Here is a 26,084-nt window from a genome sequence, read left to right as displayed (position 1 = left end):
ACAGTGAGTCCACCCGCAGCTCCAGCTCCGAGATACGATTGGTCAGTAGCTGCAGGTGGACACACTTCCTGCACACATGGTCGGCAGGGACACTGGTAGTGTCCATGACTTCCCACATCTTGCAGGAGGGGCAGATCACGGGTGTGAGGTCTGCTGCCATGACTTGCCTTAGCTTAGTTACCCCTTTTAAATTACGTTGAAATTAGAAAATATGTTAACTATACTAGGGACCTAGGTTCACTTAAAAAAACGCTACCTGCTATAAAACCTGCAGATCTTCCCTTTCTTATTACTTGACTTACAGTAAAACGGTAGAAATATTCACCTGAACCTACTCACCAATCAGCTGCCTCCCATGTGCCGCGTCACTTTCTGACTGGTGACGTCACCCCGAACTGCCGCTGGTCTCAGAGTCTCGCTCTCAGAGTAAGCTCTGGTCTCACTCTTTGCCGCCGCTCACCGACTGAACTCCCGCTCTCTCCGCGCTGTTTTTATCTCTGCTCTGGTTTCGCTCTTCGCCACCGCTCACCGGCACTTACTCACCAATAACCTGCTTACCGATGCTCAGGGTGGGTTCCGCCAGGACCACTTGGCTCCAGACCTCATTACAGCCTTGGTCCAAACGTGGACAAAAGAGCTGAATTCCAGAGGTGAGGAGAGAGTGACTGCCCTTGACATCAAGGCAGCATTTGACCGAGTATGGCACCAAGGAGCCCTAGTAAAACTGAAGTCAATAGGAATCAGGGGGAAAACTCTCCAGTGGCTGGTGTCATACCTAGCACAAAGGAAAATGGTAGTGGTTGGAGGCCAATCATCTCAGCCCCAGGACATTGCTGCAGGAGTTCCTCAGAGCAGTGTCCTGGGCCCAACCATCTTCAGCTGCTTCATCAATGACCTTCCCTCCATCATAAGGTCAGAAATGGGGATGTTCGCTAACGATTGCACAGTGTTCAGTTCCATTTGCAACCTCTCAGATAATGAAGCAGTCCGTGCCCGTATGCAGCAAGACCTGGGCAACATCCAGGCTTAGGCTCATAAGTGGCAAGTAACATTCGCGCCAGACAAGTGCCAGGCAATGACCATCTCCAACAAGAGAGAATCTAACCACCTCCCCATGACATTCAATGGCATTACCATTGCCGAATCCCCCACCATCAACATCCTAGGGATCACCATTGACCAGAAACTTAACTGGACCAGCCACATAAATACTGTGGCTACAAGAGCAGGTCAGAGGCTGGGTATTCTGCAGCGAGTGATTCATCTCCTAACTCCCCAAAGCCTTTCCACCATCTACAAGGCACAAGTCAGGAGTGCGATGGAATACTCTCCACTTGCCTGGATGAGTGCAGCTCCAACAACACTCGAAGCTCGACACCATCCAGGACAAAGCAGCCCACTTGATTGGCACCCCATCCACCACCTTAAACATTCACTCCTTTCACCACCGGCACACCATGGCTGCAGTGTGTACCATCCACAGGATGCACTGCAGCAACTCGCCAAGGCTTCTTCGACAGCACCTCCCAAACCCGCAACCTCTTCCACCTAGAAGGACAAGAGCAGCAGGCACATGGGAACAACACCACCTGCAAGTTCCCCTCCAAGTCACACACCATTCCGGCTTGGATATATAATCGCCATTCCTTCATCATCACTGGGTCAAAATCCTGGGACTCCCTACCCAACAGCACTGTGGGAGAACCTTCACCACACAGACTGCAGCAGTTCAAGGCGGCGGCTCATCACCACCTTCCCAAGGGCAATTAGGGATGGGCAATAAATGCTGTCCGTGCCACAACGCCCACATCCCATACACAAATAAACAAAAAGTTTCTCCTTAAATACATCTATGCTATTTGCCTCAACTACTCCTTGTGGTAGCACGTTCCACATTCTTACTGCTCTCTGGGTAAAGAGGTTTCTCCTGCATTCCCTATTGACTTTACCAGCAACTATTTTATTTTTATGACTTCTAGTTTTGGAGTCCCCCACAAGTGGAAACATTTTCTCTATGTCGACCCTATAAACCCTTTCATAATCTTAAAAAAAACCTCAACCAGGTCACTCCTCAGCCTTCCTTTTTCTAGACAGAAGAGCCCCAGCCAGCACGAAGGAAAATGCAGGGCAAAAAGGAATAAATAATCTAAATAAAATTCATGCTTTTTAAAAGATTTTTTTTTTGTAATTATGCTGTCCAGCATGCAAATGTGCCTATCACAGAATCTTACAGCACAGAAGGAGGCCATTCCACCTGTTGTGCCTGTGCCAGCTCTTTGAAAGAGCTGTCCAATTTAGTCCCACACCCCAGCTATTCTCCCCATAACCCTTCAAATTAGTCCTCTTCGAGTACACGTCCAATTGTCTTTTGAAAGTTCCTATGGAATCTTCTTCCACCACCCTTTGAGGCAGTGCGTTCCAGATCTCATTTCCCCTTTAGTTCTTCTACCAATTATTTTAAACCTATGACCTCTGGTTACTGACCCACTTGCTGGAGGAAACAGTTTCTCCCTGTTTGCACTATCAAAACCCCTCATTATTTTGAATATCTCTATTAGGTCTCCCTTTAACCTTCTCTGCTCTGAAAACAATCCCAGATTCTCCAATCTCTCCACATAACTGAAGTCCCTTATCCCTGGTAAACCTCCTCTGTACTGTGTACCCTGTCCAAGGCTTTACCATCCTTTCTAAAATGTGGTGCCCAGAATTGTACACAATACTCCAGCTGAGGCCTAGCCAGTGAATATAAAAGGTTAAGGGTGTTTTTGTGATTGGAAGGCTGTTTCCAGTGAGGTTCCGCAGGGCTCAGTACTAGGTCCCTTGCTTTTTGTGGTATAGATCAATCATTTAGACTTAAATGTAAGGGACATGATTAAGAAATCTGCAGATGATACAAAAATGAGCCATGTAGTTGATAGTGAGGAAGAAAGCGATAGACTGCAGGAAGTTATCAGTGGACTGGTCGGGTGAGCAGACAGGAGGCAAATGGAATTCAATCCAGAGAAGTGTGAGGTAATGCATTTGGGGAGGGCAAACAAGGCAAGTGAATACACAATAAATGGGAGGATACTGAGAAGTGTAGAGGAACAGAGGGGCCTTGGAGTGCATGTCAACAGATCCCTGAAGGTAGCAAGACAGGTAGATAAGGTAGTTAAGAAGGAACATGGGACACTTTCCTTTATTAGCTGAGGCATAGAATATAAAAGCAGGGAGGTTATGCCAGATCTGTATAAAACACTAGTTAGGCCACAGCTTGAGTACTGCATACAGTTCTGGTCACCACATTACAGGAAAGATGTGATTGCTCTAGAGAGGGTACAGAGCAGATTTACGAGGCTGTTGCCAGGACTGGAGAATTTTAGCGATGAGGGAAGATTGGATAGGCTGGATTGTTTTCTTTGGAACAAAGGAGGTGGAGGGGTGATGTAATTGAGGTGTATAAAATTGAGAGGCCTAGATAGAGTGTATAGGAAGGACCTATTTCCTTTAGCAGAGGGGTCAATAACCAAGGCACATAGATTTAAAGTAATTGGTAGAAGAATTAGAGGGGAGTTGAGGAGAATTTTTTTCACCCACAGGGTGGTGGGGAGGTCTGGAACACACTGCTTGAAAGGGTGGTAGAGACAGAAACCCACATCACATTTGAAAAGTACTTGAATATGCACCTGAAATGCAATAACCTACACGGCTATGGACCACGAGCTGGAAAGTGGGATTAGGCTGGGTAGCTCTTTTTCAGACGGCATAGACACGATGGGCTGAATGGCCTCCTTCTGTGCTGTAAATTTTTAAGATTCTATGATGACTTCCTTGTTTTTGTATGCAATGCCCCTATTTACAAAGCCAAGTATCCCATACACTTTCTTAACCGCCTTATCAACTTGCTCTTCCACCTTCACAGATTTGTGAATATGCATTGCCACATCCCTCTGCTCTTGCACCCCCCTCAAAATAGCATAATTTAGATTATATTGCCTTTCCATGTTGTTCATCCCAAAGTGCATCACTTCACTCTTATCTGCATTAAATTGCATCTGCCATATATCTGCCCATGTACTCCTGAAGTCTGCTACTATCCTCCTCACTACTACGTTGCCAAGTTTTGTATCATCCATAAATTTTGAAATTGTACTCCCTATATCCAAGTCCAGAAAAGCAATGGTCCTAATACTGATTCCTGGGGGACCACACTGCATACTTCTCTCCAGTCAGAAAAACATCTGTTCATCACTACTCTCTGCCTCCTATCCCTTAACCAATTACATACCCAAGTTACAACAACAACTTGCATTTATATAGCGCCTTTAACGTAGTAAAACGTCCCAAGGTGCTTCATAGGGGCAATTATCAAACAGAATTTGACACCGAGCCACATAAGGTGACCAAAAGCTTGCTTAAAGAGGGAGGTTTTAAGGAGCGTTTTAAAGGAAGAGAAGCGGGTAGGTTTAGGGAGGGAATTCCACAGCTTAGGGCCGCCAATGATGGAGCGATTAAAATCGGGGATGCGCAAGAGGCAAGAATTGGAGGAGCGCAGAGATCTCAGAAGGTTGTAGGGCAGGAGGAGGTTACAGAAATAGGGAGGAACGAGGCCATAGTGGGATTTGAAAACAAGGATGAGAATTTAAGAATCGAGGCGTTCCCTGATCAGGAGCTAATGTAGGTCAGCAAGCATAGGGGCGATGGGTGAACGGGACTTTGAGAGAGTTTGGATACGGCAGCAGAGTTTGAGTTACCACCGTCCCTTTGATCCCATGTGCTTCTATTTTCCGAATAAGTCTGTTGTGTGGTACTTGATCAAATGCCTTTTGAAAGTCTATATATACGCACACATCTACTGCACTGCTTTCATCAACGAGCTCAATCAGGTTAGTCAGACGCAATTTGCTCTTAACAAATCCGTGCTGGCAGTCCCTTATTAACCCAGGTTTCTCCAAGTGTGAATTAATTTTGTCCTTGACAATGGTCTCCAGTAGTTTTCCCACCTCTGATGTTAAGAGTGATTGGCTTGTAGTTACCAGATTTATCCATCTCCCTTTTTTTTTGATGTGGAGATGATGTGGAGATGATGTGGAACAGGGATGTAATATTTGCAATCCTCCAGTACCATTCCTATATCCAAGGAGGATTGAAAAATTGTGGTCAGAGCTTCTGCTATCTCCACCCTTGCTTCCCTCAGCAACCGAGGATGCATCCCATCTGGACCAGGTGACTTGTTAACATTGAGTGATGCCAACCTTTCAGACCAGAAAAGTTCCAGGTTAGATCCGCAGTCTGATTAGCTGATTTCTCAGCTGGGATAGCAGTAAGGTGCTACAGTTGGTCTGGGCACAATAATTAACAGCCAAGATTCCCATTTCTGAGAAATGTCCAATGGCTCCTAATGGAAAGTGCTTCTATGTGGACTTCAGGTGGAGAATTTGGCTTTGCTGTAACATAGAATCTTAGAATGGTTACGGCACAGAAGGAGGCCATTAGGCCCATCGAGCCAATGCCAGCTCTTTGTAAGAGCAATCCAGTTAGTCCCATTCCTCCACTCCTTCCCCGTAGCCCTGCAATTTTTTTCCCCCCAAGTATTTATCCAATTCCTTTTTGAAAGCCACCACTGAATTTGCTTCCAACACCCTTTCAGATCATAACTACTTGCTGCGTAAAAAAGTTTTTCCTCACGTGACCTTTGGTTCTTTTACCAATCACCTTAAATCTGTGTCCTCTGGTTCTCGAACCTTCCGCCAATGGGATCAGTTTCTCTTTATTTACTTTATCTAAACCCTTCGTGATTTGGAACACTTCTATCAAATCTTGTCTCAACCTTCTCGGCTCTAAGGACACATAAGTGTCTGTACTAAGAAGCTATGATGTGGAACAGAGAAAGATGGATACTGCTTGCTTGTATAACCTATTTGATGGTACACAAGTCTACCACCCAGTTGTTATGCAACTCGTAACAAACAATATAGGCAGCTGTTTATTTTGACACAAGTAATTCAACACAAAAATACAATGAGACTGTGCCCAGCTTTCTGTTCCTCTGAATTACTAGGTTCAGAATTGTTTGGTTCCAAAACAAACACAAGCTGCTCTACATAGACAAACTAACTTAGATTGTGTGCACAAAGCAGCCGATGTACTGTTTATTTTGGAAACAATATACAAGAGAGCAATTATATAAAGTTCATTATTTTACACAGGAAAATCAGTATTTTTGGATTAGAATTTAATAAAAAGAAACAAATTTTTAAAAAATCAACAGCCCTCAAAAATTATGAAGTTTTGTAAAATTATTACAAACCATTCTAAAGTTTCAGTCCACAAAAAGGGTAATCAGTTTATTTATATAAACAGTAACTTAATTCTTTCTAAATCACTTGGGTTAGTAAAATTAATTTGAAACAGACAGAGGGTCAGGATGAGGTAGGGGCATGCTGCTTTTTTATGTATGGCAGTATAACGTTTCAAACAACTTCAATTAGCTTAAAAGGTGAGATTATGTAGCTAGATCTATCACAGAAAAAGGACTATACAGAGATATAGGAATAATTAAAGCAATCAATATATAGATAAATGAACAGACTAATATGGGAAAATTGATATGCAGAGTGACGGTTATAAATAGATGAATTGATAAAGACATCTATTTTTGTATAGATATCTGGCCAAAAGTACAAGAATGGCAACCTGTATTTAATAATTTACATTTCCATTAAAATGAACCTGTAACAATAGCACTAAATCTTCCTTTCACAAAGTATTGATCAAGTTACAGCTGAATGGACGCCAAGGAATTACTTGCTACAACTTTATTAATTAAAAAATTATTTTCCTAAACTTAGTTAACTGATGAATCCTCATTGCCCAAATTGCATATACTATTTTGTTAAAAATGTCTCCATCCACTTTTTGACCCCACACATATTGCATTGGCCAGAATACAACCACCAAAATTAGGCTGTTCTACAACAGAGCTTTAAAATCTGCTTTATGTTTCATAAATAAAATTACTATAAAAAGTTTCCTTCCCTGATTTTTTTTAAGCACGGAATCGAAACTGATAAATGTAGAGTTGAATTTTGTCATAATCAGGCCACAGGTAAAGGTGTATGCTGCAAGAGACAGGTCTTAATGATTATGTAAGTTTGAAAAAATAAATTTGCATTGGTTAAAGTATTTTCACATACAAATTATAATATATTCCAAAAGTACATAAAATGATCAGTAGCATTATTCAAGTGTAACTAGGAGTCTTGATACATTCTCTTCCCTCCCCCCCACAATAAATAATACCCTTTCAAACACCACAATTAGTCATTTAATTTCCATTTAGAATTTCATGTGGCACAAAAAGATTAACAGCTGATTTATAATACATTTATAAGAAATATCCTCTCTTCTGCTTGGCTGATTAAAATGCTAGCAGGGAGTTCTTCTGTGTCATTCCAATTTTGGACCTAGGCTTCGTAGATCCATTCACACCAACTCTTTACCTCCATCACAAGGCTGCCTTTGACATCAAGGCAGTATTTGACCGAGTGTGGCATCAAGGAGCTCCAGTAAAATTGAAGTCAATGGGAATCAGAGGAAAAACCCTTCAGTGACCGGAGTCATACCTAGCATAAAGGAAGATGGTAGTGGTTGTTAGAGGCCAATCATCTCGGCCCCAGGAGTTCCTCAGGGCAATGTCCTTGGCCCAACCATCTTCAGCTGCTTCATCAATGACCTTCCCTCCATCATGAGGTTAGAAGTGGGGATGTTTGCTGATGATTGCAGTGTTCAGTTCCATTCGCAACTGTTCAGATAATGAAGCAGTCCGTGCCCACATGCAGCAAGACCTGGACAACATCCAGGCGTGGGCTGATAAGTGGCAAGTAACATTCGAGCCAGACAAAGTGCCAGGCAATGACCACTTCCAAAAAGAGAGTCTAACCACCGCCCCATGTCATTCAATGGCATTACCATCGCCGAATCCCCCACTATCAACATCCTGGGGGGTTACCATTGACCAGAAGCTTAACTGCACCAGCCACTTAGATACTATGGCTACAAGAGCAAGTCAGAGGCTGGGTATTCTGTGGCGAGTGACTCACCTCCTGACTCCCCAGAGCCTTTCCACCATCTACAAGGCACAAGTCAGGCGTGTGATGGAATATTCTACACTTGCCTGGATGAGTGCAGCTCCAGCAACACAAGAAGCTCGACACCATCCAGGACAAAGCAGCCCGCTTGATTGGCACCTCATCCACCACCCTAAACATTCACTCCCTTCACCACCGGCGCACCGTGGTTGCAGTGTGTACCATCCACAGGATGGACTGCAGCAACTCGCCAAGGCTTCTTAGATAGCACTTTCCAAACCCGCAACCACTACCACCTAGAAGGGCAAGGGCTGCAGGTGCACGGGAACAACACCACTTGCACGTTCCCCTCCAAGTCACACACCATCCTGACTTGGAAATATATCGCCGTTCCTTCATCGTCGCTGGGTCAAAATCCTGGAACTCCTTACCTAACAGCACTGTGGGAGAACCTTCACCACACGGACTGCAGCAGTTCAAGGCGGCGGCTCACCACTACCCTCTCAAGGGCAATTAGGGATGGGTAATAAATGCTGGCCTTGCCAGCGACACCCACATCCCATAAATGAATAAAAAGAAAACCAGAGAGACACCAAGTATATAATAAATAGCTAGCAGTAAATCTGACCTTTAGTTGAAGAGTTCAGAATCTTTCACATCACAAACGTGAAGCTGGAAGAGTTTAGGGGTGCTAGCTGCTCAGCAATTTTTTCCTCACCCTATTTATAAATTGCATGTTGCCAGAAGTTTTTGACCGCCAGGTAATGAGACTTCACACTCAGTCCCTGGAAGAGGACTCTGGCTTTGTTCTAGCGAGTCCTAAAAACTGAACCTGAATACAAATTCAACACAGCGAGAGTCTCGCATGAAACTAGAGATTTACTCTTACACCATACAGCGGGCTAGATTTTCAGTGGTGGATTTACTGCTGAAGCAGCACCAAAACTGCACTTCCGCCACCCATCAGTACAAGTCTGCTTGAAAACCAATCCAATTTTCCTCAGTGTACCTTCATTACATAGTCATGTCAGATTCCCAGCATTATAGGCAGTCCACTTCCACAAGAGGAGGAAAATCCAATACTGCTACAGCAGCTAAAAGGGCCCATGTTATAACAATGCGGCTTACTGCAATGTCTAAGACTGGTGCTTCTTCAAGGCACAAAGCTTACAGATTTAAAGACTCTTCAGCTGAGGCGTTATTGGCGGTAAACGGCAAAGACGCAACTTTTTGACTCCTAGGGAAGTAGGCCTAAGAAGGGCACGATCCAAACCTGTGGAAGGAGGTTGTCTTGGCAATGAGTGCTAACTCTGGCAAGCCCTGCATGCTACTCAGTGCCACAAGTTGTTCACTGATGTTCCAGGGCAGCCTTGGTAATAGGAGGTAGTCATACCTTGCAACACTGCGTGCTTCCTAGTTGCAGCCATCTTAACCTCCCTGCATCAAACACCATCTGAAACTTACTGCCTATATGCAAGAGGTACCACTGTGGCCTTTACCACCTCTTCCTTCTCCTGCATGTGTTCCTTTACTCACAACTGAACATGTAGGGAAGCAGTGGAAGACAGACATGAGTATTTCAATGCCAGCACCTGTTTTCATTCCATTAAACTGCTCTAGAATGACTTCTGAAACCTAGGTTGGCTTCCAAATGATGACATGAAACATGTATTAACACTGTCTTGTTAAAAGGGAAACTGGCCCACAACCAAGGCTGAGACAGTGCCCCTCAATCCCCACACCCCCCCCCAAAGGCTCCTCAGCCAGCCACATTAGACCTACTGCCACTGTAAAAATTGGAGGCTAGGATTAAAATGGCACACAAATGCATATACAGAAGGGTGGCATGGTGCCCTTAAACAGCAGGAAGAGTTAATTGTATCCATGTGATTTATATCAATGTTAAATGTGTTCAGGTGGTGTGTTATCAATTGGGGCTCTCTTGTATCCATATACAAGAGTTTATCTAGGGTGCGGGGGTGTAATGTGGATCTCTGTGAATAAAGGCTTGGAAGCAACTGAAGACTAGGTTCTAGTATTCTATCCTTCACCACCTGGCTATCAAGTTTATTACAGGAAGGCTGTCAGATTTACTTTGAGAGATATTTTTGTCACTGATGCGACGTGATTTAAGGCAAATTTATGGAGATCATTCTAGTACTCTATTGTGAATTCTTGTACAATAGAGTACTAGAATGATCTCCAAATTGGAAGTTTGGTAGTTCCAGACGATTGCTCAATGCCAGCAATTGGCTAAGTCGACTTTGTTGCTAAAGGGCTCAGATCTTAGACAGCTGAAAGCATCTATTGCGAGCTGTGCCCGCAGCTGTCTGGCAGTTAACACAACTCAGTTACTGCTTTGTGAGGAAGGTACAGTCCTTTGAAACATTATTGAGTCAGTGACATAGCCCCACTTGAATCAGCAGACAGGGAAGGATTGGCTTTAGCATGCAAGGAGCAGAGGCCCTTAGGATGCCTGCTCAGCCTGACATCTCTGCAGTGGACCTCCTTATCCTCTTTCTCATCGTTGCAGGGAAGGTCTAAGGGATAACCCATTAGTTGCTGAGGCCTAAGCTACAAGATTACATTTTATTAAAAAATTAAGTATTTTTTAGTATAACTTACAGAAACTTCAAAAAAGCTTAAAAAGGAACTATTCAAAAACTTGCAAAGATTAAAAACGTAACAAATCTTACCAGTTTTCTCTGGGTCCGTTGTGGCGTTCAGCTGTGGTGCATCTCTGACCTGGGATATGCAGCCCCCAGTGCTTATTCTGCACGGGCGTTCTTTCCCGTCAGCAAAACACATGTGCCTCAAGTACCTTTCTTAATTACAACCTAACAGATCTATGTTGATCTGGATCTATTCCTGAGCCAATCCTGAGAATACTGCATATGCTTTCATTTGACAACTTTTGATATCTATGTAAATTGTAAAGAACCTAATTACTTTACAATTTACATAGATATTACAACAAAAACAGGGTGTTTGATCCAACCAATTTGTGCTCGTGTTTATCCTCCACACAACCAGCAGTCCTAATCTCAGGTGCACACCCTGTTCGTATATCTCTTTATTCCCCTTTCTTTCAGCCACCTATCTGACCTACTCTTACATTATGGTTCAGACTAAACAGATCTTCCCAGTGGGAAGCCTGTACTTTTATACGCCGACGTTAAACCCGGAAATAAAGCCGGGTTGCGGTCGCGACCCAAAAAAAAACTATTTTCAACTCCCACCCGCCCCCAACCCACCCGTTCTTGGGGTTTAAAATCACCCCCCTTTAACTCGTCTTGCAAATAGGTCAGCAATCCTGGTCCAAACTTGCTATTCACAGGTTGAACGTCCATGGGAATCCCAGCCCCAAGGTACAGCTACACAGGGAACCCTTGGTTTAATTTACCGCTATTGAATACTTTATCCAATATTCCGGTTTCTAGGAGCAATCCAAACCTATACACTAATGTTGTTACTCTTAAAGATCAGCAAAGTATCCTACTGCTGGTTCTTAAACGATAGGAAGTATTAAAAGAAAAAAACTTAAAATTAACAGAGTGAAATTTTGTTAAAAAAATGTTTTAAAACAAGTTAAATTCCAGTTAATACTGCGACAAAGAGGATAAAAGCTGTTACAAGAAACACTAGGCCGTGCTCGATACCGAGCTCCCACATCCCTGGGGTAACAATTATAAATGTTCAAAAGCGTTTCCAAAGTACCGACAGACAAGGACACGTTTACAGTGACCACAGGCTCGTGTACTTACCGTTACTGGTAAAATACAAGACCATTTTAACGGCAGCAGACACAGGTTGTTCGAGCCGCCGCCGCCGCTCCTGCACAGGCTCGGGGGTGACCAGGAAGTCGACGTCGAACACAGCCTCTGCGGCCACGTGATCACCGCAGGAGACTCTGGGACCTGTAGTAACATCTTCGCACCAAATTAAGAGGGAAATAAACAGAACAAAGCAGCAAGAAGCAATCAGCCAGATACCTTGCAATTATTAATATGCATCAATGCATTGATGCTTATATCAGTTTTTTTGGTAATAACTGAATAGCAGAGATTTTTTAAAAATGCATTTCTTACAAAAGGTCACATCACATCGGACACGTTAACCTCTCATTTCCTCTTGTGCATGTCCAGTAGTTTATTTTCCCCATTAAGTTTTGCACCCTGGTGCGTCTCTTCTCTGCCAATATAAATTCAAACCTTTTAGGTTGCAATTAAAAATAAAGGTGATGCAGTCTAGGACCTCAGGGAAGATCGGGCTCTGAAAGTTGTTTCCGTTTCTCTTACCATTCGGGCTTTCTACATTCACGCCTTGTGATCCTGATTCTGCATTCTGGCCGCTGTCAAGTTATTTGTTTTTTTTTGTTTTTTTGGTGATTTGTATATTCGGAGACCTTGCAGGTAACACCTGTCTGTCTGCACACTGATTGCCTTGGCAACGGGCAGTTGAAAAAACTGTCTGTAATCACCAAGCATTGTTCTGTGAATTATAAATGCGACTTCATTTCGAGGATTTCATTTCCAACAACGTTCAACTGAGGAAGGAGGAAGCCTCCGAAAGCTTGTGAATTTAAAATAAAATTGCTGGACTATAACTTGGTGTTGTAAAATTGTTTACAAGTTATTTGAACATCCGTTCAGAGAACCGGGAACACGTCCAAGAAGGCGGGACTCGTGTGGTTCGACACCAGTCGGCAGTGAGAGGGCGGGGCAACATCCGTCAGATTGACACATCGCTCAACCAATCGCCGACGAAAAGGGACCGAAGTGATTGTGACCGGCACCAATCCGTGAGCCTTGGAGGAGGTTCGATGCGAAAGGCGCGCGGGTTGAACGCGCGAATTCTCGAGCCGGGAGTGGGGCTCGCGGGGCGGCGGAGTCGGAGTCTCGAGCCGGGAGTGGGGCTCGCGGGGCGGCGGAGTCTCGAGCCGGGAGTGGGGCTCGCGGGGCGGAGTCGGAGTCTCGAGCCGGGAGTGGGGCTCGCGGGGCGGCGGAGTCGGAGTCTCGAGCCGGGAGTGGGGCTCGCGGGGCGGAGTCGGAGTCTCGAGCCGGGAGTGGGGCTCGCGGGGCGGAGTCTCGAGCCGGGAGTGGGGCTCGCGGGGCGGCGGAGTCTCGAGCCGGGAGTGGGGCTCGCGGGGCGGAGTCTCGAGCCGGGAGTGGGGCTCGCGGGGCGGAGGCGGAGTCTCGAGCCGGGAGTGGGGCTCGCGGGGCGGAGGCGGAGTCTCGAGCCGGGAGTGGGGCTCGCGGGGCGGCGGCGGATTCTGTCCGGACTGATTGCTGAGGCGGCGGCGGTTTGAACCCGAGACCAGTGAGCCGCAGAGAGAGAGAGAGAGAGCCGCCACTTTCGGACTGCGTGAGGTGAGGTTTGAGTTGAAGAAGCCGCGGATTTTTGATGCTTGTACCGGCGGCAGTGGAATTGTGCCGGAGAAGTGATTGGATGAAATCTGAGGAGATGCTCGAGAAGCCGCCGCCGCCGTTGCCTGTTTTCGGCGGGTAAAGGCAGTGTCTGTGGTGAAGAGCGTCCTCTGAGCACGGGTCCGTGTGCAGACACAGCCGTCCGAGTGTATAGTCTGGGGGTGGGGACACCATGTCCTTACCTGAGGAGAAAATGCAGCCCGGCATATCCTCCCCGCCAGGTTGCACTTTGCATCACCTGTCCTGCTAATACCGCCGCAGTAATGGTGTGGTCTTGGTCACCAAATCGCATCTTGAGTCTCTTTTTTTCTCTTTTTTCCCCCCCACCCCCGGTACCTTTTTCCTTCCAGTATCTCGCTTTGAACCATCCCTCTCGCCTCTCCTTTAAGATTCCCATTGCCTACTGTCCCCCAATTTTTCTCCTGAGATATCTTCCCTCAGCCTCTGCACTGAGCGACTGTTTATCCTCCGTGATTTTAATTATCCATCTCGGCTCACCTTGTTCCCCTCTCATCTGATTTCACTGTCCTCCTAGCTCCGTAAACCTTTCCCCTCCTTATAAACACTCCACATATTTACATCCGCCATCTCACCTGTCCTCTCTGTTCCCGTGGTCTCGATCACTGATCAGACAATCTCTGACCACTTCCTTATATCCCTACCCCTCTCCAACCCCCACTTCGGCATCTGTCCCTGAATTTTTTTTCCACCTAAGTCAGTTAAAACTGTAATTTCTAAATTCCAACTGCCCAGCCCTTGATCCTCATTCGCCACAATACTTCCGCAGCAGTCAATCTGCTCAACTACTCTCTCCCCTCCACCTTTGCCATCCTCACCAGCAAAACCTTCGTGCTCTCTCACCCTGGTTGATCTTCTGGTACGGTCCCCATCTTGACTGTATCTGGTGCACAACTGGTTTAGCCAACCATCACCAGATCTGGCTGTACCATATTAAGTGCTGTTAGGCTTCACTCTTCTCTGCCAAACCTGTCACTACTCCAGGTTCATCTGGAGAGCGAAGATAATCCAGCGGCTTGTTTTCACCATTACCAACTGTCTCCTTAACCCCCTCTCCCTTGTCCTTTCAGCCCTCTCCTCCAACAGTTGCGAGGAGCTCGTGGACATCTTTGTCAATAAGATTGTGATCATCCGTTCAGTTGCCTCTGCTGTTTTCTCCCTCTTTTTCACCAAGTCAAACCTACCACAGGATCCCCCCGCCCTAGCCCTGAATTTGTGTGTCTCACTAGGTTCTCTCCTATTTCCCTTCATGCCCTCTCTGAGCTTATCTTGCCTGTGAGACCACCCTCCTGCTCCCTTGACTTCATTCCCACTAAACTGCTGACCACCTGACTTCCCTTCCTGGGCCCCCATGCCAGCTGACGTTGTAAATGGTTCCTTTTCCTTAGGTGCTGTCACCATCCCTTTCAAATCTGCAGTCATCACCCCCTCCACAAAAAACCCACTCTCAACCCCTCCCTTCTTGCAGACTACCGCCCCATTCCGACCTATCTTTCCTACCCAAAGCCCTTGAACATGTCTCCTAAATTGGTGCCCCTCTATCCCATAACTCTATGTTTGAATCTCTCCAATCAAATTTTCATCCCTGCCACAGCACCGAAACAACCTTAACCAATGTCACAAATGACATCCTCTGTGACTGGTGCATTATTCCTCCTGGTCCTTTTTGACCTCTTTGCAGATTTGACATGATTGATCACACCATCCTTCTCCATGCAATTGTCCAATGCTTGGTTCCACTCTTGTCTTTCTAATTACAGCCAGAGCATCTCCAGCAATGGCTTCTCTTCCTGACCCTGCACCTATTAACTCTGGTGTCCCCCAGGATCCCCTCCTCATCCTCATCTACATGCTATCCCTTGGCGACATCATGCACAGACATGAGGTCATGTTCCACATGTCTACTGACGCCAACAATATCTACTTCTCCATCACCTCTCTCGACTCCTCCACTGCCTCTTCATTGTCAGACTGCTTGTCTGCTATTCAGACTTGGATGAGCTACAGTTCCCTCCAGTTAAACATTGGGAAGACAGAAGCCAATGTCACAAACTCCAGAACCTTACCACTGACTGCATCCTGGTCCTCAAGCTGAACCAGACTGTTCGCAGTCTCGGCGTCCTATTCGGCCCCAAGTTGATCTTCCAGCCCATGTACTCTCCATCACAAAGACCGTCTACTTCCATCTCTGTAATGTTGCCTGTTTTCGACCCTGCCTCTGCCCATCTGCCCCCGAAACCCTCCCGTCCTGCTCCCTCAGCTCATCCAAAACCCTGCTGCTTGTATCCTTAGCTGTATCAGGTCCCACTCATCCATCACCCCTGATCTTGCTGGCCTACGTTGGATCCTGGTCCCCCAAAACCTCCAATTTAAAATTCTCATTCTCGTGTTTAAATCCCTTCATTAACTTGAACCTCCTCCAGCCCTGCATCAGCCTCCATCATCCGAATTCTCCATTCCTCTGACTCCACGGCTTTTTGTGCTTCCTCCCTTTGCCCCACTATTGACAGCAGTGCGTTCAGTTGTCTAGGCCCCATGCTCTGGAATTCCATCTGCACCTCCACCACCCCTCAAAGCTCACCTCTTTTTCGTCACCCTGTCTAATATCTCCTTCTTTGGTTCAAGGTCCATTTTTATGGCTCTGTGAAGCACGTTGGGGTGTTTTTCTAAACGAAAGATATTACAAGCTGTTGTATACAGTGTACCCAGTAGATTTGTGCGTATGTGTATATACGCAGTATATTGTGGATGTGTGCGTGCGACAGACTAATGGACTGGACTGATGTACCCAGGTTTATATATTGTATAGTGTACCCACACAGTGAAATAAATGGAGCAATGCTCACCAATGAATTAATCATTATCAGCTAATCAATAGAGGAATGAAGGGGATGTTAGGAAATAAATTATACAGAGGGTTATTAGAACAGGAAATGCTTTACTACAAGTATCTATTGAGGCAGAGACTGTAACTGTATTTAAAAGAGAATTGGAAAAGTATTTGAAAAGGAAGAATGTAAAAGGATAACAAGAATGATCTCTTTTTGTGCTGTAATTTATATGACCTGAAAGTGCACATGTGATGGCATAATGATGCTGCTCTGTGGAGTTGAGGTCGAAGATGATTAGCCATGATTTTATTGAATGGCGGAGCAGGCTTGAGGGGCTGGCTGGTCTACTGCTGTTCCTGTTTCTTATGTTCTAACTGCACGACATGCATGCGTGGGTGGTGATGTGCTTTCTCTTCAGTTGTACTGTGGAATCCATCTATTGAGCCCCCCTATCCTGATCCAGTGTGCGCCATGGAATGCAAGGATTCATGATTAAAGATCCTGCACTTAACTGTCGTCATCTTGAATCTATGCAGTGTCCTTCATATGGACCCTAGGAGGGTAATATTAACCCCCAAGAACGGGTGGGTTTGGGGCTGGTGGGCAGTAAAAATAGTTTGTTTTGTGAAGCGGGACTGCATCCCAGCTTCAACGCACCCACTTCCAGGTTTAACCCAGGCATGTTAGGACGGTGCGCACAGCAGAAACCCAGATGCCCCATCCCCACTTAAAGCTAGAGGGCCGATACTTAAAGGGCCAATTCAGGTACTTGACTTTTTGTGGATTCTGCAACAGAAATGGATTTAACTTCTTCTGAACGTTTCTCCCGTGGCATCTGAAACACGACATTGAAACAGAGGAGTTGCAGCTGAAGCTCATTTGGTCTTTTTAACCAGTCAGTGACATAGCTCAATAAAAGGTGAGGTATTGCAGTTGGCCGCTCAGTTCTCTGACAGATGTTTTGCTGGGAATTCTTTGTGTTTAGACACAGGTTTCTTTGTTGAGAATGAGAATTCTTGTGTTCAGACAAATTTACCTACATTTTGGAGCCCCTCAAACTGACACGGTCAGGATGGAGGGCTCAATGGATGTATTCCACAGTACATCTGAGGAGGAGGCACATTACCACCCGCGCAGGCATGTCGTGCAGTTAGAACATAAGAAATAGGAGTAGGCCAGACAGCCTCTTGAGCTTGCTCCGCCATTCAATAAGATCATGGCTGATCTTCGACTTCAATTCCACTTTCCCGCCTGATCCCCATATCCCTTGATTTCCCCTAGACTCCAAAAATCTATTGATCTCAGTCTTGACTATACTCAACGACTGAGCATCCACAGCCATCTAGGGTAGAGAATTCCAAAGATTCACAACCCTGAGTGAAGAAATTTCTCCTCATCTCAGTCCTAAATAGCCGACCCCTTATCCTGAGACTAAGTCCCTAGTTATATACTCTCCAGCCAGGGGAAACAGCATCTATCCTGTCAAGCCCTCTCAGAATTCATTTATGTTTCAATGTGATCTCATCTCATTCTTCTAAATTCCAGAGAGTATAGGCCCATTCTACTCAATCTCTCCTTATAGGACAACCCTCTCATTCCAGGAATCAACCTAGTGAACCTTCGTTGCACCGCCTATAAGACAATTATATCCTTCCTTAGATAAGGAGACCAAAACTACACACAGTATTCCAGGTATGGTCTCACCAAAGCCCTGTACAATTGCAGCAAGACTTCCTTTCTCTTGTACTCCAACCCCCTTGCAATAAAAGCCAACATACCATTTGCCTTCCTAATTGCTTGCTGTACCTGCATGTTAACTTTCTGTGTTTTGTGTACAAGGACACCCAAATCCCTCTGAACACCAACATTTAATAGTTTCTCACCATTTAAAAAAAATTCTGTTTTTCTACCTACCAAAGTGAATAAGCTCACATTTCCCCTGTTCTGGGATCTGAAAATGCACAAGACTGAGGTGCGCAACAAGAGCAGAGAGGGGACTAACGGAGGGGTCGAAGTCGCATGAGGCATTACCCACGTGAGAGGGTCTACAGGCAAAAGGGTGAGCTTCCTGGACCCCTCTGAGGAACAGTACCTATGCAAGCTGAGATTGAGTCGGCAGGTGGTCATAGATATCTGCAATCTGCAGCCTCCTTTATGAAGAGCTGCTCCCAGCTGGACCTGGTGGCCACGCATTGCTCGTCAGTCAAAGTCACCACTGCCCTCAATTTCTTTGCCTCCGGATTCTTCCAGGGCACCACCAGTGACATCTCCAGGGTGTCTTAATCGTCTGCACGTAAGTGTATAGACAGGGTGATGGATGGCTTGTTTGCCAGGGCATACGATACGTCAACTTCCCCTGCGTGACATCAACCAGCCTGAGAGGGCAGTGAGTTCCAACTCTCTGGCTTCCCAAAGGTGCAGGGTGCAATTGATTACATGCATGTAGCAATCTGAGGACCTCCACATGAGCCAGGACTGTTGATAAACCAAAAGGGATGTCATTCCGTCAATGTACAGCTGGCGTGCGACCACAGGAAGAGTGATGTGATGGAGTAAGCTTGCCAACACAGAATTGGGGGGTGGGTGGGGAGTGCATTTAACAGGATGTGGGTGAATCAGCAAATGTACTCACTATTCCTGACCTGGTTAGGTCATTAAACTGCTTCCTGTACTGAACCCAAGACCTGGACGCTGCTTCTGCTGCTCATCTCTTCTGTCACCTCCAGCCACACCGCCTTGTCAGAACCGGGCTTTTTCCTCCCATCACTGGGACACATTACCTCCCTCCTGCTTCTCACTGCAGCCAGTAGTACATCTAGGGAGACATCAGTAAATCTAGGTGCCGCCTTTGCTCTCCAGGACTCTCATTTCCCCTTTCTCCTTCAAAATCCATTCTTGGACTGGCCCTTTTAAATAGTGGACTTTAAATCACATCATTCGGGTGCGCAGTAGGCCCAATGCACTGCCTGGAGATGCGAAACCCTGAAGCAAAAATAATTGCCTGCAATCGAGTTGCAATTACAGATTTAAATGCGCACACTTGACTTCCAGGTTCCCCACGTGCAAACCCACCCACCCGCTGAATTCCTGGCTCCAAGTTAAAATCATGCCATAGATATGTCTGTCTATACAAAGTAGCCAGTAGAGATTTTGTATGTGAATTTATGCAGTTAATACTGAGTACCCAAGTGTCTAGATAGGACCCAGCACGAACAGTAGATTTAACGGTGAATCAGTTAGTGAACAGAATATACTTGTGTCCTCATTGCTTCTTGCACTCTGACAGATTACTGCTTTTGTTTATATAGAGTATCGGTACCTGATCGTGCAATGTTTAGTTTTGTGTTCAATTCTTTTCAGTTTTAAAGAGGAAAAATGTCTACAGTTATGCCAAGAAAGAGGAAACATAGCTCTTCTAAAGATGATAGGTAAGTTGTGACATTTTGCAGTTTATGAAATTGAATATAGGATAATTAATGTCTAAAATTACATGGTTTTTGAGGTATCTGCTCTAGGCTGAGTGGAAATATTTATTGTACTTCATTGATAACCAGGGCCTATTCTATTAATTCTACTCATTCACAAAAATACTGAAAATCCTTTTAAACCTTTATTCTAATTTAATAGGAACTGATCTCACAGGGTGCTTTAACTCTCCCTCTGAAGTGTTCCCAATATATTCTAGTGATCCTAGAGAGTTCATAGGTTGAAATTAATTGGATTTTTAGAGAAGAATTTACCCACTGAGAGATTGAAAAGCGTGGAAAAAAAAACCCAGACATGATTAGAAAAAGAAGCTAGCTGCATCTATCCATATGTTCAGTGAACTATAACATTCCATTTGTGCACGGTTTAAAATGACTAGTTGACATTGGTCAAGAAACACAATGGGATGGAAATGTGGTGGTGTTTTCTATTGAATTCCATTTAGTTGTTATAACTGAGTTTTGTTACTGAGCCAAGTTGGTGCTAGGAATTGTTATGTATGTGTTACTGTAAAGCTAAGTCACTGAATTCATAGTGGAGTAAATCTTCAGTGTAAAATATTGATTTGTGTGCTTTTAACATTCACTCACTTTATTTGTTTTTAACAGTCAGGATTATACCCCCATCAATGTAGCAATATCGCCTGCAAAGAAAAGAATCCTTGATTGTGATAGAGTTGCTTGTTCATCAAGAAAGTCATCCCCTAAATTAACAACCTCGTCAATGTTAAGACGGTCACAAAGAGGTTGTAATTCTGATAAGGAAAATCTTTTTGACACTTGTGCTTCACCACAAAAGTTACCTATTAATCAATGTCAAGGTGATTCACAGAAGAAAGACTCTGGGCTGACTTCCAACAGACAAGGCTGTCCACACAAACCTGCTGTACCTGCAAAGTCTTTCTACAGGAAGGGGAAGCAGTTGTACCTCACCCCTCTTGAGCGAAAATTGGTCAGTGTGAACAGGCCTTCCAAGTGTGCCGATATAGATGAACAACCTGAGATGAAAAGTGCAAAATCTCAAACGAAGAAACAAATTGAAACAAAAGTGAAGCTGCCAAATGGTTCCGGTTCTAAAGCTCCATTGGATTCAAAGGAGTCACGAATCAATCAAAACAAAGTCAAATCTAATGTCACCACGAAACTGACCCATCTGAAGGAAAATGCATATTATGGATCTATGACCAGAACATTTCTTTTTACTTCAAAAGTGAATGGTCAAAAGGTACATCAAAGACCTAGAATCCAAATAGGTGCAGCTTTCTTTTCAACGGGCAGAAAACCCCAGCCGTTGTTCAAAAGATTGCCAGACCCTGACGTCAAATCATTTTCATCAGATTGCAGCGTCCAACTTAAACATGGTAAAAACAAAGCCAAAGATGATCACGTCAAAAAAACTAATGAGGAAGCTCTTCAAACAGTTAATCACAGCAGTGAAATGAATGATGGGATTCGAGAGAGCACTTATCAAATGAAAACCAAACCAGAAGTGGGAAGAAAAGCTGAAAATTCTGCGCACCTGTCTGCCAACTTGGTCAATGTTTTGCTTACAAGAGAGGTAAAGGTGATGATTCAGAGAATTGACGTGGCACAATTCAATCAGCCAAAATTGATAACCAAGGAGAAGTCATTGCAACAGGGAGATTTGACAACAAAAGTAAGACTTGGATTAAATTTTCTGTAACTTTTTGCCTGCTCTTTCCCCATCAATATTTTGTTTTTAAGCTCCCAACTGTGTTTCTTAGGTTATTTAATGAGTACCCCAGCCTAATTACTGAATTCTTAAGTTTTTGTAGGGCTCCTATTTGATGATGCAGATCAGGAGTGTCTTTTGTCTTCATGGGGCACATTGTTGTGTACCATGGAACCCAGGGACATGTAAAAAGTTTAAATCCATGTTCCTATTAATTTGCATTTACCTCAAGTAAATGGGGGGCACTGCATGTGAGCTGCAGTTTGAACACCCCTGGTATAGATTAACTTTTTTCAGCATTGGGCTACTCTGTTTCTTCATTTTACGTTGTATTTTCTTATTTTAGTTTGAAATTATCTCTTGGTTTATTTTGATTATTTACTTATGTAAATTGGATTTGGCAGTGCAAGTGATAATTTAACTGAAGCTTTGCTATTCATTAGACAATATTTATAGAAATACAACTTGATACAGAGCTACAAGAACTTTTCTGCAGACTAGGAGAGCTACGTTTTCGATCCCAGTCTTGGTTGATGTTCGTTATGTGGCTTATGTAGGACAGTGTGAAAATTAGGCTGACCTGCACTATTACAGGGATTTGTTAAAGGGGCAGTGTTAATAGAATCTGTGTAGAGTTTTCTATTTCACTGATTACGTTAAAACATGACGTGAAATTCCAAAGGCTGAAGAGGGTGACAAAGAAGACTTCTGCCCCGGGGGGGGGGATGCAGGAATTTGCACACTCTGGTCACACCAGGATTCCATCTGTTTAAACCTTTAAATTCTGGGAGGGCATGGGCAGATTTCCCACTGGAGGGCTGGCGTAAATCCCATTCAGACCTTTAGAAAGACCCCAAACCATTACTAGACTGTGGTAATCAATGTCAGAGGGGATAGATTACCTTTTTAGCCTGTAGGGACAATAGATCTGCTGGGAGCTGTAGAATCTTTTTTAAAGTTTAGATTCTTGAGGCACCTCAGGCAGAGCGGCTGCAGGCTACTACACCTTCCAGTTGCATATCAGAGTGGACATCGTTGAAGTATTCTTGCAGGCACAATGTGCCCACCCCAGCCATATGGATCACCCCATTCCTGCAATTTTGGACAGAGATGAACAGATTTGGGCTAGGGCAGAGGGTATTTTGCTCTGTCACATGGTGCCAGTCGAATAGGCCCTAAAATTCCTGGTGGCCTAAAAGAAGTTATCTCTGGTTTCTTGAGAGATTCACTTCCTCTGCAACTTTATTGGAGACAGCAATCTGCTTAAAACAAAAGCTTCCAACCATCTATAATTTACATACCGTTGGTGTGGATTTTTTTTTATCCTGGCTTCAAAGGTATAATAAAAGTGCTGATTTAAGCACCCTAGGATGCCAATAAAAAGACAACTTGTTTCAGCACCAATAAAAAGACAACTTGTTTCAGCACCATGTGCTTACCTCAGCTGCTGATGAGTTATAAAGGACTACAGCATTCAATATCACACTTCAGAAGTTGTGGAAACACAAATTATCTCATTGGTTAATCTTTAAAAACTCCAGCTTTGATTGGCTAACAAGCTGATCTTTGGAGCCAGTTTTCAAGCGATCGGACCAATTTTAGTTGGGGGGGTCCTATCCCCAGAATGGAAGGTGGGATCACAGACATTTGAAGGGAGAGGTAGAATATTTAAATAGAAAATAGTAGAATGGAAAGGAAGGGGAAGTAGAAAAAAAATCATTTTAACTTTTTATTTAAACTTTTCTTTTTAGTATTACAAGATTCATATCACTGTAATAAAAATATTCCTGACAGCTGAGCAGCTTTGTCGCTAATATTAGTGTTTGCTGCTAATGCACCACTAATGCAAACAGAAAATAATCTAGCCCAAAGAGCCCAATATAGCTGCTGGCTATCTAAAGGTTAATCTAAGAATTTCCTGTGGGTGAATGCCATTTTGTTTGGGGTGGCAGGTTGTTTTGTCTTTGACTCTGTCTGCTTTCCTTACATCCTTGTGAAATGATGTGGAGATGCCGGTGATGGACTGGGGTGTACAAATGTCCTTGTGAAACACCTTGGGACATTTTTCTATGTTAAAGATGCTGTATAAATTAAGTTATTAAGATACCGCATTTAATTGTTGCATGCAGCTTGTAAGAGATATGCACAATGGTGGATGAACTGCACTAACAGAATGGTCAATGATGTTGGTTGAGGGATAAATATTGGCCAGGGGAGAAGCAGCACTCACACTGGTTGATATATATACTTTATCTGTACTGGCTCCACTAATGGTAATTTGCGTAGGGACAAGCAACATTGTCTGCAGTCCAAAATGTTCATTCCAAATTAATTTGACTTTACAAGATGTCCTGGAGAGGGCTGTGCCAAAGGAACTGTATTTCAATTACACCAGGTTCTAGTTTTATAATACAAAATGTCTTGCCATGCAGTATTCTACTTTAGTTGTCAGCACTCAAGCAAAAAAAACTCTTGATTATCAGGAGTTGCAACTAGTGTATTGCGATATGAGGTTTTTTTTTGCTACAGCTGTTTTCCCAAAGTATCAAATTTGTAAAGAAATGCTGATTCACGCTGATATAACATAACCTGTTAGTCACACTGCCCTCTCAGTTGGACGTAGAAGATCCCATGGTACTATTTCAAAGAACAGAGGAATTCTCCCCTGGCCAATATTTATCCCTCAACCAACATCATGAAAACAGATTATCTGCTCATTATCATATTGCTGTTTGTGGGACCTCACTGTGTACAAATTGGCTGCTGCATCTCCTACGTTACAACAGTGACTACACTTCAAAAGTACTTCATGGCTGTAAAGCCCTTTGGGACATCCTGAGGTCGTGAAAGGCGAGATATAAATGCAAGTCTTTTTCTGATATATTTGCTCGGCCAGACTTCTATCTTTCTTCTTCCTGCTTATTTTGTCACTGTACCATCCAAGAGTAACACTAGATTGTCACTGTCACAGCTGAGTATCCAATCATCTGTTCTGTCCAATTGCAATGAAATGTATGGTAGGCTTGGCTGTTTGTGTTGAAGCAGATAAATAGCCAAAAAAGCTACTTGTTTAGTTGATGGAATTGCAGACATGATATGAATTCCCCTTACAATAGAGTTGTAAACAATTTTACAACACCAAGTTATAGTCCAACAAATTTATTTTAAATTCCACAAGCTTTCGGAGGCTTCCTCCTTCCTCAGGTGAATGTTGGTTTCCACACCATTCACCTGAGGAAGGAGGAAGCCTCCGAAAGCTTGTGGAATTTAAAATAAATTTGTTGGACTATAACTTGGTGTTGTAAAATTGTTTACAATTGTCAACCCCAGTCCATCACCGGCATCTCCACATCATTACAATAGAGTAGCATGAATAATGAAGTTATGGTGCTGAATGATTTTTCTTAATTGTCATATTCCAAAAACTGCATTTAAATGATTTACAATTGAATGTCAAAATACAACTTAAATATATATAACTAAATAACTAATTTAAAAGATAAATATATATTGCTGCTTTGAAGTTTTACTACAATTGACTTGTATGTGTTGGCTGTTCATTGTTACAGTGGTTTGACCAGTTTCACGATTCAGAGTCTGAAAACGATGAACAAGAAATGTTGAATATTGAGGTAAGGTGTAGTATAATGTTGAAATCCAGTCCCAACTGATGTAGACAAAGCTGCCTCTTCCTGACTGGAAGGAGTCTATGTGAAATGAGATTGGGCATCCTCACTCAGCTACCAGCAGGTGCAGGTTCACACCACAAACTGCCTCTAAACTAAATTCACAAATTTGGATGACTGATGTGAGAAGTGGAGGGAAAAGGCATTTGGGTGCAGTGCTCTTTTGAGACAGAGGTTAAAATATACTGGAGCAGCGTATGGATACTTAGTGCACACCTGGCCGATGTTTATGCCTGACCTGGGAATGCTTGGTGCCTAACACTGGGTGACAAGCTGACATCATTAACCTTGTTGAGAACATTAATTCTCTTCCAGTTCCCCCTCCCAAAAAGCGTAAGTTTATTTTTGCCCATTTCCGACCTCTAACTTACAAGTGGGTTGCAATGCATGATCAATAGTAATTAACTTTTTAAAGGAAAAAATGCTACCAGTCTAGGGTATTTTATTGCCACATTTGGCCATTGATCGTGTATGGGCTGATGTTATCATTAGCTGAAGTTTAGTAAATAGGTATTGGATGAGGAGTTTCTTAAATTGAATTCCTCGTAGTAACCCAGGGCCAATGCCTTCTGAGCATCTAAGATATAATGACCATCCTGTTCCAAATATAAGTGAACGTGGAACTGATCTGTGCCTCTCAAGAAGAAGTATGGCACTCTTGACAGTGTACTTCACTTCTTGCTAAGGAAAAAATTATATTATAACTTTGCCATGATTTGTCTTAAAAAAACGTAGCTTGTTAGCATCAGAAGGCATTTTCTGTTGTGCTGTTATTATGTTTTAATATTTATTATGAGTTGGATTTTAATCAGTATCTGTTTTTAGATTAAACTGAATTCCATGAATTTTATTTTTGCATTTCTGTGAAAGGAATTA

At 43.8% G+C, this 26,084-nt stretch overlaps 2 protein-coding genes across 2 annotated transcripts in view; one reads left to right on the top strand and one right to left on the bottom strand.

Annotated features, from left to right (window-relative positions):
- ccdc25 (coiled-coil domain containing 25) overlaps positions 1 to 11,989 on the bottom strand; it is a 34,106-nt gene extending 22,117 nt beyond the window's left edge. Inside the window, exon 1 of the mRNA XM_067984746.1 lies at positions 11,834 to 11,989. Within this exon, the coding sequence (XP_067840847.1) occupies positions 11,834 to 11,858 (25 nt within the window). The 5' untranslated portion in view covers positions 11,859 to 11,989. The remainder of the gene's footprint in view (positions 1 to 11,833) is intronic.
- A 1,333-nt stretch (positions 11,990 to 13,322) lies between these two features.
- esco2 (establishment of sister chromatid cohesion N-acetyltransferase 2) overlaps positions 13,323 to 26,084 on the top strand; it is a 38,321-nt gene continuing 25,559 nt past the window's right edge. Inside the window, exons 1-4 of the mRNA XM_067984734.1 lie at positions 13,323 to 13,438; positions 19,705 to 19,772; positions 20,439 to 21,486; positions 25,092 to 25,154. Of these exons, the coding sequence (XP_067840835.1) occupies positions 19,720 to 19,772; positions 20,439 to 21,486; positions 25,092 to 25,154 (1,164 nt within the window). The 5' untranslated portion in view covers positions 13,323 to 13,438; positions 19,705 to 19,719. The remainder of the gene's footprint in view (positions 13,439 to 19,704; positions 19,773 to 20,438; positions 21,487 to 25,091; positions 25,155 to 26,084) is intronic.

The sequence above is a fragment of the Heptranchias perlo genome, chromosome 5 (genome assembly GCF_035084215.1).
Source record: "Heptranchias perlo isolate sHepPer1 chromosome 5, sHepPer1.hap1, whole genome shotgun sequence".
NCBI lineage: Eukaryota > Metazoa > Chordata > Chondrichthyes > Hexanchiformes > Hexanchidae > Heptranchias > Heptranchias perlo.
Note: the sequence above shows the minus strand (reverse complement) of the source record. Positions and strands in the feature narration are given on the sequence as shown.